Here is a 15,087-nt window from a genome sequence, read left to right on the forward strand (position 1 = left end):
CCCCACGGGCTGACACGCCAGCTCAAACTGGGAGCAAACCCGTGTCCCCGTGTGCAGAAACAACACAGAACCCACAGCCGGCAGCAACGAAGAGTCAGGAGGGGCTGTAGGTGCACAGGGACTTTTCTGCATCGGAACTCCAAACCTGTGGTTCTATCAAGGGGAAAAGGAGCATGATCATGACAAAAAATAAAAGTATAGATGGATACCATGAACCACTCCTGCTGCAGCAAGTCCTTCTCCGGACCACGGGAATTTACTAATGACAGTATTGCTTAGTGCGTGACGGTGAGTCTGTGAAGTGAACAGATAAAGCCGTGATGAAGATATTCGGTCGGGAGCCATGGCCGGCCCTCGCCAGCCTCCTCCCCGCTCCGCAGCCCCACGAGACCCAAACCTCGCACCCTCCTCTCGGACAACCCATTTGCTTGGCCAGGCCAGGGCTCGCTCGGCCCCAGATGGATTTAGGACCCAGTCCCACCGTACCCACCCGTGCCTGTGTCCCTTTGAGCCCGACCCAGGGCCAGCTCTTCCCGTCACCAAACCCGCCGCTATCATATCAGTGAGCGCAGAGGAACTGCCCTCGGGGTCTGCGGAGCAGATTGACTTTCACACCTCGCTGCCCACACTGAAGAAACCCAATCTAAACAGCGTAACTTTGCATAACCGATTATTTTCACTGGGGTAATGTGAGCCCTCCAGTAAATGCCATGAAACGCTGCTGATGGCGGGAAGGCCCCGCTCCGGCAGGGCTGGCCGGGGCCGCTGGGGCGATGGACGGGTTCGCTCTCGCAGCGCAGGCTCGGCCCCGCGGCACAGGCTGCTGTCAGCACTGAAGGAAACACGAGTAACATTTTAGTGCCCAGCTCATTTATATAGTCAGAAATTGGAGCGTGCAAAAATCGGCCAGGGGAAGCAGAATGGCCAGAGCCGCGGGGCAGGCTGCTGTGCAAGGAGCTGTCTGGCCTTACTGTATGTCTTTTTAACTTTCTTTTCCACAATGTCCGACACATTTTGAGAGGCTTCAGCTTTCAGGCTAACTCCCCAGTGACCCATTATCCTCGCACATCCATCACTCCATCCTGTCACCAAACAGCCATTCACATGACCTTGTTTGTAGGGAACCGTGTTCCCCCTCTGACTCCTCTGTCGCCAGCTTCCTCCCCTGCAACCACCAGCTCCTTCCTCCTGCAGGACCCAGCTCACTCATCTCCCTTTCTTCCAAGCCCATGAATTTAGCCTGTCAAATGAAACCCCTCGCAGGCGCAGAGATGAGCGCTCTGCAGGACACCCGCTCGCTGCCACGTCCCCGTCATCGGACACCGAGACACAACCTGCTCCTGCAGCTCCTGGGACTGCGGAGCACGGACCCAGCTGCAGATGGGAACCTCCGTTTTGGCCAGATCCGTCTCAACATCTGGCTCCCCATGTGCCCCCTGCCCAAGCATGAGCTGCAAACACGGCAAGTGGGCAGGGGACGGGGGTGCTGGGCCAGCCAGATACCTGATTGTAACCACAGTCATCTCAAGGGGGAATTAGGAACATAACCCTGGCTGTGCTCACCTTAAACATACGATATCCTCCCGCTTCACTAGAACGCCTCAGTAGGAGCAGCTGCCCAGAAACCACCGAGAGCAAAGCCGAGGTGAGCTGGGAACGGAGTTACTGGGGATGAGAGAGAAACAGCCTCTCACCTGCACCTCCCCGCACAAGGAATGATCCACTCACACGCTGTATCATCAATTAAGACAGGTAAATCATCTAAATTCACTTGCCTGGAGAAAATATAACGACTCACAAGAAGCACACCCGAATGTTATGTTTTCCACCTTCGCCAAAACTCTGCGCTGTCATTTCCCCCTCTAAGCCTTTACCCCCACTGTTTTGGCACAGATTAGCACACTCTCAGATAAGCTCACTATAAAAAACTTCTCTGCTACCAAGGGATTTCTATTTCCTTCTTGAGGGGAGAGAAAAATTTATCCTGAGCCTCTTAAAATGACTGATTCAATGACAGCATCCACGACTAGATCAGCAAAATCCTGCCTTGGGGTTGGAGCACACACTATAGCTGTGTTTCATCAAGATAGCTGCACAATATCGGCTTCTTCAAGACTGATGCCTGAACCTTGGATTAAAGGGTTTACACAAGCACAAAATTGTCTCTTCTTACACCAAGTAAGTCATTTAGGGCACGTGCACCTTATGGGAACAAGGTCTTATTGAAAAGCCCAAACCCTGCATATGTTGCTTCCCATCCTCACCATTGATCCTTCCCCTGTGCTCTGCACTGGGGAGGCCACACCTGGAGTATTGTGTTCAGTTCTGGGCCCCTCAGCTCAGGAAAAAGATTGAAGTGCTGGAGCGGGTCCAGAGAAGAGCAACAAGACTGGGGAAGGGACGTGAGCACAAGACCCATGGGGAGAGGCTGAGGGAGCTGGGCTTGTTTAGTCTGGAGAAGAGGAGGCTTAGAGCTGAGCTCAGCACTCTCTAGAACTACCTGAAGGGCAGTTCTAGCCAGGTGGGGATTGGGCTCTTCTCCCAGGCATCAGCAATAGGACAAGGGGCCATGGGCTTCAGCTCTGCCAGGGGAAATTGAGGCTGGAGATCAGAAAGCAATTCTGTGCAGAGAGTGGTCAGGCATTGGAATGGCTGCCCAGGGAGGTGCTGGACTCACCGGCCCTGGAGGTTTTGAAACTGAGATTGGACATGGCACTTAGTGCCATGATCTAGTGAATGGACTGGAATTGGACCAAGGGTTGGACTGGATGAGCTCTGAGGGCTTTTCCAGCCCAGTTGATTCCGTGATTCTGTGATTCTGTGATTGGCTGAAAATGTCTTCGCAGCAGCAGATGAAGAAGGAAATCATGTCCTGTATCCCGCAGGGGTCCGTGGACATATGGTTTTGGTGAAGGGTGTAATCTCATACAATTAACACTATGAATAATAGATATAGTTCATTTTATGCCAATAGGAAGTCACACAGTTTAATGCCTAAAGGTCTTCAGATAAATGCTGTCCGGCAAAATTCGACATTGAAGCCAAGTGTGTGTAGCTCGGTGCACAATGCTGACTCAAACCAAAGCTTCAGAAATGCTGCGAAACCCCGCGCTCTCCCGCAGGACAAAGCTTTGCTGCCGGGAGCAGCAGCCGCGCAGGCAAACGCTGCAAACGGCAGGAGACGGCAAACCCCGCAGCACAGAGCAGCGCTGAACCGCGCCTGGGCACGGGACAAGGGCTGTGTGCGGGGTTCTCTATGGCACTTGGGAAGACACTGCCGTGAAAACACCTGTGTGCAGGATGGCCCACGACCAACCGTCCAGGTGAAAGGCTCCTTTCCGACCACACTCAATCGCCTTGGGCTGTGAAGGGAAAATGAAGGCCTGGAGGCTGCCTGGATGGGTTCAAATCAATTCATTTCACCTGAACTAATAATGAATCTGGTCACTCCACTGAGAAAACAAGAACTTTGACATTATTTGACTTCTAATGTACAAGGTCTCTCAAATAATGAGACTCGCTAATTGTATTGCTGTAGGACTGGCATCTTGAGAACCCACCAGTATAAATATACAGCTATTCAAACAGCGGAGGGGGACACCCCATCCTTACCATGACATACAAACAAAGACCATTATAAGGGCACCAATGTCAAAAAAGAGGAGAAACTCCACAGTGTATAAAACATGGGAATTTTGACTTCTTGACAGAGTCAATACACTGACCTCTGACCTCAGGAGGCACAGGGGACCAGAATCCAACAGAACTTAAATTGGCTACAAATCTCTTGTTTTCTCATGACATTTGAGAGAAAACAAATCAAAACCTTGGGTACGTTCTCTCGCATACACCTGCACAAAGAACTGAAAGACAAAGATCTGTAAAGGAAATGTCGCTGGAAATCAAGCTTTTGCAGACACTGTGAAAGAAAGTCTGCAACGTGAGACGTCTTCCTTGAAGAAACACAGCTGATCGGCTGCATTCCCATATCTGATTTCCACTAGGCTGTGTAAAACATAAACCTCACGCTAACCCTAAGAAAACAGTCAACACGCTGGAGAGACAACAGTCTGCGCCGAGCTGGTGAAAGGGGGAAAAAAGTCTCAGGCTGTCATTCTTCCCTCGCTGTGACCTTCATGCTCCGCTGAATTTCTGAAGATACTGAAATCTTGGCAGGGAAGTGTACAGTCTGTGGGAACCAGGCAGCGCTGTCCGGGCTCGCTGGCGAGAATTAGGCCCAGTCGAGCCCTTTTCTGGGAGGGCCCTGAGCTCTGCAGGGGCAGCGGCGCAGAGCTGAGCGAGCTGCAGGCCGGGGCTCCACCGATGGGTGCTGGATGGAGCTGGGTGTCGTCCTGGGGACCCTCCTGCAGGTCCCACAGTGGAGCCAGACAGGCCCTCCTGCCCAGCACCACCAGCCTGCGTTTGCTCCGCTCCCATTGGGATCTCGCATCCCTCCGGCGGTCCCCGTGTCCCTGTCCCCAACAGCGACCACTCACACTGAGCCCTCGCTATGGTTTAGAAAGCCGGAGAGATCAGCAAACCAAAATCTCAACTGGAGACTCGCAAGGGGCACAATTGGCCTCCACAAATGATCACAAAGCTATTGAGGGAGCGTCGTGTAGAGCCACTCCAAATAAAAAGAGCTACATCCCTGTGGATGAAATGCCAGGTGCGTTCAGGACTGAACTCACATTCAGACAGTCCCGGGACAAGCACCTTTTGAGGTCAATTCGCTCCCTCGAACGTCTGCAGAGGCAGAATAAGCCCAGCTGTGCTTCCTGGCCAGAGCCTCCGCAGCACAAGCTGCAGATTACATCTAAATGGCCAAGCCCAGGATAAACAAAAAGATTAAGAGGGCCTTACCCTCCGTGTTGAACGATCGCGCGCTGGAGCAGGCGGCCCCAGCGGGGCGGTGGGCAGGCACGGGGCCGCCTGCGCGGCTTGGTGAGCAGCGAACTCACACATCTGGGGAAACCACAGATGCTCTGAATCACAGGTTTTCCTGACCTGTAGGCGCTGACAAATTGCATCCTACGGATGAACCTTTTATTAAACCACAGAGGGTTTCAAAACGATATTCATTTTCTCAGCATTCCCAAGTCAACAAAATCCAGGGCACGTGACCCTTCTTAATTCTTCATTTAGACGGCGACACGGCCCTTTCCAAGGAGGTTTCAGGGCTGAAAGGAAGCAAATGGGGATGCGATGTTATGTCAGTGGATGGCAGCTCAAAAGCCGAAATATGGGCTCTGAGGGCTGACATTGTCGACATTCTTTGCTGGTCACCTCAGCCCCATTTCAGCTGCAGATGCTTTTTGTTCTAAGCAGCTCTTGAGACAAACCCCTCGCTGTCTGCTGGGGCAGAAACATCGGACAAAACACACTGCCTTTAAATTCTGCTGGTTTTCCACTGTGCACGGGAAAGGACAATTGGTGCATTAAAGGGATAAGTCGGCTGTTGCTCAGGCCAGGAAAGGTGACCACAAAGCACCACCGCGCTGGTCCCGCGGCCGTGGCACGCTGGAGCAGGGAGATAGCTGCGCGCCTCACGAGTCAGTGAGAACGATGGTGTCTGGCAGTTCTCATCATCATCTGGACTGACAGAGCAACCCACATAAAAGGAACAAAAAAGCCTGCTGATCAGATTGGTGTGACAGAGGCTCATGAGAGACATGCACATTTTCAACCTAGACGACAGCTTGAGGGATCTATATTACTAATTATCGACTAATATTGCCGGAGTTCCCAGGCTGGCTTCAAAGGTTCTCACAAAATGCCCCAAGCACAGGGTTTTTCATCTAATCATAAGGCCTTTTTCTTTGTCCCTGCTAAATGGATTGCTCCAGACCGGGCTCCCTCTGCGCAAATCAGCTTGCACATGATGAGCTTTGCAGCGATGAAATTCGTTACCTTAACCACAAAAAACCAGAAACAGTTGCTGCAACTGTTAGAGCACTTTTGCACCTAATTTCAAAAAAAAAAAGGGTAGTTTCCTCTCTTCCTCCCCCTCGTCCCGCCTACTCCCAACCCCATGCTAACACCTTTCTCAAAGGCTGGGGACAGCAGCTTTGAAACCGAAAGAGCAGGGAAGGGGGGAAGATATCAGATCTCCAGACAATGAAATGCAGCAGCTATCGCTCACATCCTGCAGCGCTCGGGCTGAGGTCATAAGTTAAACAGGACATCAGAGTAGGTGATGTCATTTGCTTATTTAGGATCAGAGCATTCAGTGAAGTGAAAGAGACAACCTATTTGAATTTGCAGATAATCCTATAATAAACGCAGGGCTGTTCAGTTGCAGAAAATGCAGCTGGAGCCGGAGAGTTTTTTCTTCTGTGCACATTTATTTTTGCAAAGGATACGATTGCAATCACTTCTCCTTGCAGGAGAGCCGTGAAACCTCACCTGGGATCAGCCTCCCATTGTGTTCGGGCTGGTTCAAACAGGCTCCCTGCCCCGACAGCTAAAGGGTAAAGGGTCACGGCAAAGAGGGGCTGGGAAAGGCGAGAGAGGCCCGAGGGGGCGAGGAGGTGGCACGGACACACAGACACACGGACACACAGACACACAGACATGCGGACACATAGAAACACAGACACATGGACACACGAACACACAGACACACGAACACACAGAAACACGGACACGTGGACACACAGACACATGGACACACAAACACACAGAAACACGGACACACAGACACACAAACACACAGACACACAGACACATGGACACACAGAAACACAGACACATGGACACACAAACACACAGAAACACGGATACACGAACACACAGAAATACAGAAACATGGACACACGGACACACAGGCACACGGACACATGGACACACAGACACATGGACACACAGAAACACAGACACACGGACACGTGGACACACGGACACACAGACACACGGACACGTGGACACACGGACACACAGACACATGGACACACAGACACATGGACACATGGACACACGGACACACAGACACACAGACACACGGACACGTGGACACACAGACACATGGACACACAGACACATGGACACATGGACACACGGACACACAGACACACAGACACATGGACACACGGACACACGGACACACAGACACACAGACACATGGACACAAGGACACACAACACACAGAAACATGGACACACAGAAACACAGACATACAGACACATGGACACACGGACACACAACACACAGAAACATGGACACACAGAAACACAGACATACAGACACATGGACACACGGACACATAGACACACAGACACATGGACACACAGAAACACAGACAGACATACGGCTGCAGGTCCCATCCCACATCCCACTCCCTCCCTCGTACCAGAGCGCAGCTTGGGGCTCCAAGCTAAGCTGAGCAGCAGTCAGGCTTTCCAGTAAAGCCCAGCTCAGCCCTTCCGCAGGCAGACGGGCCCTCCTGGCTCCACATCTGCCTGCAGAGCCTCACACCGCAAGGATTTTACGGCAGAGTTATAAACCTTTAACGACGAGGTTCTTGTAGAACAGGAGTAATTCATCAGTGATGCCATACAGCACCAAACACGCTGTTTTCCCTTCAAATGTCGTGACAAACACTTGCGATATAAAGCTTTAAAGCTAACAACCTGCCCTGTTTATCTCCTCAGTTTATCACCATTCAAACCATAATTTCACCCTGTCGGTGCCGCACAGAGCGGTGTTACCCACAGCTGAGGGCTGCCAGCCCCTTTCCTGAATTTATCTGTTTTGCCTTAAGTGTTTTTCACTGCCAAAAGTCGGACAGGCCAGACACCGTGCCTTAGGCAAAGGAAGCAAACTGTCCCGGGCACCGCGGGCTCCCCGAGAGTGCATGGAGAGGCGCTGCCAGGCCGGGAGACACAGCCTGCACCTGCTTCTGGTGGATCCTCAATCAGACGGCACAGAAAAAGCCAAGCCAGTAATGCAGGTAATATCTGGCAACATGTCCATGTTTAAGTGTCTCTGTAGGAGACTGGACAGGAGTTGCTTTCCTCCTGCTGTCCACACCTGAGTGCCAAAGCGGCCGACATGCCCCAGGCATGAGAGACGAACTTGAATGGACAGACCTGCCAGAGGAGCCAATGTCAACCCCCTGTGAAATGACGCGGGTGTCAGATGTTTGTATCCAGAACTGCAGCCATCCAGCAGGTCACTGCCTTGGGTTGGGGCTTTTTCTGTCAAACTGAAGCTCTGTGACAGAACTTCCCCCAGGTTGCCCGGAACAGATGATCACTGACCTTCTGCTCAAGCCAGTTTGGTTGCTGACCCTACGGCTACTGGCAACAGCCCCACAAAGATCTTCCTGATGAGTGTAAGGGTCCAATGTGCTGAATTTATCATGTAAGAACAGCCCCCAGCATGCAGTTCACATCACCCCTTTCTGAAGGAGCTGCTTTTGGATATCTGAAAACAAGAAAAGCTGTAGACAAGATATTCAAATGCATGCAGAGGTGACAGACAAAAGGCACGGGAATGGGTTTATTTCAAAGACTTTAAGGCTGGGAAATGTATGACTTTTTCTGGGGGGAGGAATGAAGGGGTTGCATGTCAGCAGGAGACAGAATTCATCTTAGCTTCACTCAGTCCCCCTAAATGTCCCTCAGGAACACCAGGCCTGGCCAAAGCTGCTGCACACAAGTGGGTTCTCCGTGGCCACCAGAGTCCTCCGGATGCAGCGCCCCAGGGACGCAGCGGGTGACAGGCCATGGCATGGCCGGCAGGGACACAGCGAGTGACTGGCCATGGCACGGCCGGCAGGGACACAGCGGGTGACTGGCCATGGCACGGCCGGCAGGGACACAGCGGGTGACTGGCCACGGCACGGCCGGCAGGGACACAGCGGGTGACTGGCCACGGCACGGCTCGCAGGGACACAGTGGGTGACTGGCCATGGCACGGCCGGCAGGGACACAGTGGGTGACAGGCCATGGCACGGCCGGCAGGGACACAGCGGGTGACTGGCCACGGCACGGCCGGCAGGGACACAGCGGGTGACTGGCCATGGCACGGCCGGCAGGGACACAGGGCGTGACTGGCCACGGCACGGCCGGCAGGGACACAGCGGGTGACTGGCCATGGCACGGCCGGCAGGGACACAGGGCGTGACTGGCCACGGCACGGCCGGCAGCACCTCCCGCTCCGAGCCTCCAGCCGAACAACCCAGCTGACGCCCAGCACAACTGGGAGCAGAAATGCCAGGAAACCCCTGGGTGAAATCCTTCTTGCACTTGCCACTCTAAGTCAGACAGAGGTAACTGGTATTGCCATTGTTTCAACAGAAAAAGGCAGTATTTTGGCAGGGCTACAAAGCAAGCCCATTCTTTATGTCTGCAAAACAGGGAGCATCCATCCCTGCTGAGGGAACTGACAGAGGAAACATATTTTACAGAAATCTCGGGTACAACACTGAATTGGGACCTATTTTTACCGTGTGCTCTGCACTACACGCATTAATTGTTACAGCAACAATATTTGCTGACATATTCACTGAAATCATTTACAGAACAGAAGCCCAAGAGACAAAACAAGCCCTCGCTCCGCAGACAGAGCGAGGCAGGCAGGATGCCGTGTCGCTTCCTGCGACACACACACAACCCCTTATCTCGGCGGGACGATCGCAGGCGATGACCCGTCCCCAGCGCGGGAGAGCACGGCGGGATGTCCCTCCTGCCCCAGCAGGCACAGACATCAGGACCAGCTCCACCTCGGGGGCAAGGAGCGCGGCCCTGGTCACCAGTGGGTGTCCCCTGTCCCTTTCCTTCTGCCGAGCACGTGTGGGCAGCACTGGGGTGGCCCTGGGGGCCTGGGCTGCAGGGACATCAACCCTCAGCAACACAGGGCTCTGTGAGGAGGTGGCAGACCCCACAGCAGCCTGTGAGCCCTGAGGTCTGTAACCCAGTTAAAACAGAGCAGGCGGGATGGAAGGCACAGCTCAGGATGTAGCCTCCCTCCTAATTAAGGCTGATTAGAATCATAGAGTCATTTTGGTTGGCAGAGACCCTCAAGATCGAGTCCAACCACAACCCACTGCTGGGTCTACCCCATGTCCTGAGACCCTCATCTCCGTCTGTCCAGCCCTCCAGGGCTGGTGACTCCAGCACTGCCCTGGGCAGCCTGTTCCAATGCCCCACAGCCCTTTGGGGAAGAAATTGTTCCCACATCCAACCTCAATCTCCCCTGGCGCAACTTGAGGCCGTTTCCTCTGCTCCTGGCGCTTGTTCCTGGGGAGCAGAGCCCGACCCCCCTGGCTCCAAGCTCCTTTCAGGCAGTTCAGAGATCAGAAGGTCTCCCTTCAGCTCCTGTTCTCAGGTTTGCAGAGAATTCGGACGTTTTAGAAAGAACTCTCAGATAAAGTGTCGACGTCTCTGTTGGTCACAGTGGCCCCAGAGCACCCTCTTAAAAGCAGAAATTTGCCATTTTGGAGGAGAACAGTCCCCGCGCTGCAGTTTGCGGTACCATCCTGCCCCAGAGCAGCCGTGCGAGCCGGGATCCTCCTCGAGAGCAACAGCAACGTGTTAGTGAACCTCGCACAGTCTGCAGAGGACAGCTGAACAAAATCAGCTCCTAAATGTCAAAGCCTTAAATGTAGGTAAATAACTGATTCAGAGCACAGAGCACTTTGACAAATAATAACATCTTCCCATGCCTAGTGGTGTAAAACATGCAGCTGTTCCACCACCACAATTTACAGGGAAGGCATTTCTTCTGGAAGTAAGAGAACACTTAGTATATATTCCTAGCCAGATTGATTACCCCTATTTATAATGTAAACTAAGACAGCACGTACTAAAAAGCCATAGAGTTAAACAGTTCCAGACTCCAGATCCTGGGCAAGGGGTCAGTTTTATATCGTATGCTGCGCAGCGTTCTGCAGTTCTTACCGATATCACAGAGCTTTCTGCAGTATGGTTTTGTGTGTGTGCTTATTCTTGTGGCATTTCAACAACCAGCAGGAAGAACGCTGCTATCTTATGGGGTCTCAGAGCATCCACAAGCTTTTTCAAACTCTTTTTTTTCTTTTTAATCACAAAGACGCCAGCATTCCACTACATAACAACTGCAATCTGTCCTCAGAACAAGAAAACGGCAAGACGGAAGGCAATACCTGAATACATCTATTTATCCTGAGCTAAGATCAACCCACATTAAGTGGATCCAATCTGCAGGGTATAACACCATCCCCATCGCACAGACAACCCGCACAGCTGGACAGCTCTCATTTTCTCTAGCAGTTACAGATCCAGTTTCAACGACCGACATCAGATACAAGCAGAGGTCTAGAAAACACTCTCTGGCGTGTTTGCTCAGGAGTCACTGCAATTCCTACAACGCTTGTGCTGCTCCTGTGAGCTCAACCACGAGGCAGCGAGCCAGGCTCCGCTGCAGCCTTCAGCTGCCTTGTTTATTCCTATGAGAAAGCTCCTTTTCCAGCCAGATTTGCAGTTTCTTCTTTTTTTCTCTCTTTAAACACCGATAAGATGAGAGAAGTTGAAGTTGCAAGTTGGTTTATATTACGGTTTCTGAGGGGATAGGTTTCAGCCTGTTACTGTAACAAATACCAGAGTGAAATTGGAAGAGATGGCGATTTGAGCTAACACAATTAAAATCTCTTCTTAACAACGATCCACAGATATCCAGTGCCAAACACAATCTGCAGCCATCAACTAGCATGGACATGAATTAACCTAATCGCTTCTGAAAATTAAATAGTCCTAAAGAAAAAATCTTACTATTAAAGTAATTAAGTGTTATCAGAATCACAGAGCCATAATTAAACATGCTTTATAATGAAAACAGCATGTGTCCTAGACAGAGAACGCAGCAACAAAGAGACTATAGCTGTGATAGTCAATGCAAAAACACATGCCAAGTACCAAAGATCGGGAAAACAGCAGCTTCCAGCCGAGCTGCAGATGCGGCGCCTCCGCTCTGCTGACACAACACTCGGACGGGCACTAGAACCCTCAGAACTCCTTGCAGCTTTGTGAGATGCTGCCCGAGTTCAAGCAGAAATCTCGGGACCAAGCAGCAGACACAGCGCAAGACCCACGCGGCCGCGCGGGAACCGGCGAGCGAGCAGCGCAGCTCCAACCCGCCCCGGCCTACCTGGCAGCGGCTGAAGATATCGGCCAGGGACACCTGCACATTGAAGTGCTTCAGGACCTGCACGGCCTGTTCCTTCGCCTTTTCTGAGGAGTTCACAGAGAAACATCTTCCTTCTGCTACCTGGGACCGCAGCTTCAAAAGACAAGGCATAAAAAGACAATAAATGAGGTACTCTGTGCATCACGGTCCATGAGTATTTTCCTAATGCACTTGGTTTTAGTTACATGTCATATTTGTAGTTTATATGAGCTTAGAGTCTAAATTTTGCTCTACGAAGCACAACTGGTAATTCAACACTTTGCTGCTGCAATAGCTCTGAGGCTGCTGAAACATGGCAGCGTTGTATCGAGACGTGAAAAACGATTGCACAAGTCCCCTTCAGCTTGTAATCAGGCAGTGTGGTGCTAACCGGGGTAGCAAGACCAAACTGAATTTAATCCCAGCTTTCACATGAAACCCAACCAGATTACACACAGCACGTGAAAGCCCAATACAGGGACAATGTTCAGTGACAGTTTTACCACTTCGGCCCTTCTAGTTTAGGCATCGTTCCACCTGGAGCTCACGGATGGCCAATGAATTTGAAGTGGTCGGGCTGGACATTCCCTCAATGTTTGCTCCACGTTCAGTGGAGCAGTTCGTATCTGGGAACAAGCACTGGGACGTTCCAGACACATCTTTAAGAACATGATGAGCGCTCACAGCGAGGTGGGATCAGCTACATGCAGGTCAAGGAGCTGATGGCAGCCCCATCCTGCCCTCGCGCGGGACACACAACGGCAAAGGAACACGGGGAACCAGACAGTTCCCAGGACACTATCGTACGTTGGGAATCAGTTATTTTCCTTTTGCAATTCCTACACAGTGCTTTGAAGTTAAAGCTGTGCCAAATAAGATTATGCTGGATGCCGAATTACCTATTACATCAACTGTCGGCTCAAGGAACCGCAGTCTGGATCAGGAACCTGGAACGGGGCACAGCGGCGCTTGCCTCACTTGTCTCATCGTGGGGGAAGTTTCCTTCAGTGCTCAGCTATTGTGTAGGAAATGAGCAGCCTCTGTTCTGAAATACTCCAACTAGCTGCTTGAGTGGTTGGGAGCTTTTATACTCATAGTTTGTAACAAAGAAGTCTTGCACTCTGGCTCACGTGTGTCACCCAGAGGAGTTCTGCTCTTCCAAATGAATTTTAGGGCAGTACCAAAGTGCAAAGGACCTGCAGCAGGCACCAGAACTTGACAAGGTCGGTGTATTCCCAGCAATACTCCGTTCTGAATTGAGTCCCGTAAAGGGCTCTGAATAGGTGCTGAGGAGAATTCTGGGTTTGCTTTGGGTTTTTTTGTGTATCCACAGGAACACAACCTCTGCATCTTGCAGCGGCACCTATGCTTGGTGGCTTCCATCCCCCTTCCAAGGCTGAAGAAACATCTCTAAGTGTTGAAACTATGTCAGTGTGGAGCCAGTCAGTAAACAAGAAACTTTGTGATAAAAAGCATGGGAATCGAGCTGCCTTTCACCTGCCAGTGCGACCAAACAGAAACACTTTGTTCTGGATTGCTTGGCCTGGTTTCCACCCCCACCCCCAATGGCGAGCGATGGTGCTCCCCACCGCCGCAGGGCTGAGCGGAACAGACATTCACCCCAAGCTTTGGTCATTCACAACAGCAAACCTCTCAAGACCCTTAATGTCGTTTTTAGTGCAGAAAGCATGGGGAAGCCAAGACAGCTGCTGCATTCACATCTGACTTCACACTGCGCATCCCAGACCACGCAATGATACAATGCCAGAAGCTCTGAACACTTACAGTCTGATACGGGAGCCCGGAGGTTAAAATGACTCTTCCTTCCTGTCGGGCAATCTGGAAAAAACAGTAAAATTCATAATGAACATGGGCTGAAGTTACACTGGATTCAAACTTTCAGTCGAAGCAGAGAGAACATGAACTGGTGCTATCGAGTCCTTCTCTCCAGCGCCGCCATACGCTGGGCCAGGAGTATCTGGGTCTGGCTCAACGCTACGCTCGACAGCAGCGCAGCCCCGGGTATCGCTCGCTCCCTGCACACCGATCCCCGCCCGGCCTCACGTGCGCTGGAACGAGCTACTGGTGCATCTGCGCTGCAGATGGTCCAGGGCGCCGATCCACCTTGAAACAGCCCTATCAAAAACCTTCCTAGCTTTGGTTTTTTTCCCCTAACACAGGCTATTTCTATTTCCCCAGTCTGCTTCACAAAGAAGCGAGAAGTTCTGCTCGCACAGCAATGCACAGGGGAGAAAGGAAAAAATAACCCAAGCAAATAAAATGAACCATTATATGTGTCTGCAGATTTTGTAGACATTAACAGAACAACACTCCACTTGCTTGAAGATATGAGGCGTTATTCTCTCAGCAGCCCAAAAGCAGACATGCAGAAATTCTGCCCCCTTTCCAGGCTGCAAAGAACATGCCCATTAGAGTTTATCACGCTCTGACTTGCAATCCTGCGCTTTTATCAGAGGTCTTGTCCTTCAAGGGAAAGGTCTGTGCTGAATTACCAGGGGACGCATTACCCGCACTTCTGACCTTCGCAACAGAGTAAGAGACACTTTCAAATGGTTTCGTGCCGAAAGGGGACACTAAATCTGGAAGTGCAATTCTTTACCAGGATGAAAGTGTGACTGATCTTCATTTGATTACATGAAGTTCCTCCCTCCCAGCCCTTCGCCCCTCTGGTAGGAGGGAAATATTCTCATGGCTGTAGCAGGGGAAGGATTCCCATGTGAACCAGCACCGGCGCCGCTGGTGCTGACAAGAGATTGGCCTTCAAGGTAAGCACCAGGTTATTTCATGGATTCTGCTGGAAGCCCTCGTATTTTTCAGTGTTTCCAGATGTGCGCCACAGAGGTCTCTCCTCTGGATCAGAGTCTCCAAGCTCTCTCTGGATCTCTCTTTTCCCCTGGCAGGAGGACACGTTTGGGATCAGAG

General features: G+C 51.6%; 1 protein-coding gene across 1 annotated transcript in view; it reads right to left on the minus strand.

Annotated features, from left to right (window-relative positions):
- The window catches only part of EXD3 (exonuclease 3'-5' domain containing 3), a 296,792-nt gene that overhangs the window by 118,208 nt on the left and 163,497 nt on the right, over positions 1 to 15,087 (minus strand). Inside the window, exons 19-20 of the mRNA XM_080355777.1 lie at positions 13,930 to 13,983; positions 12,127 to 12,258 (exon numbers count right to left, since the gene is read on the minus strand). Of these exons, the coding sequence (XP_080211903.1) occupies positions 12,127 to 12,258; positions 13,930 to 13,983 (186 nt within the window). The remainder of the gene's footprint in view (positions 1 to 12,126; positions 12,259 to 13,929; positions 13,984 to 15,087) is intronic.

This window comes from Nesoenas mayeri, assembly GCF_963082525.1.
Source record: "Nesoenas mayeri genome assembly, chromosome: 18".
NCBI classification, from domain to species: Eukaryota; Metazoa; Chordata; class Aves; order Columbiformes; family Columbidae; genus Nesoenas; species Nesoenas mayeri.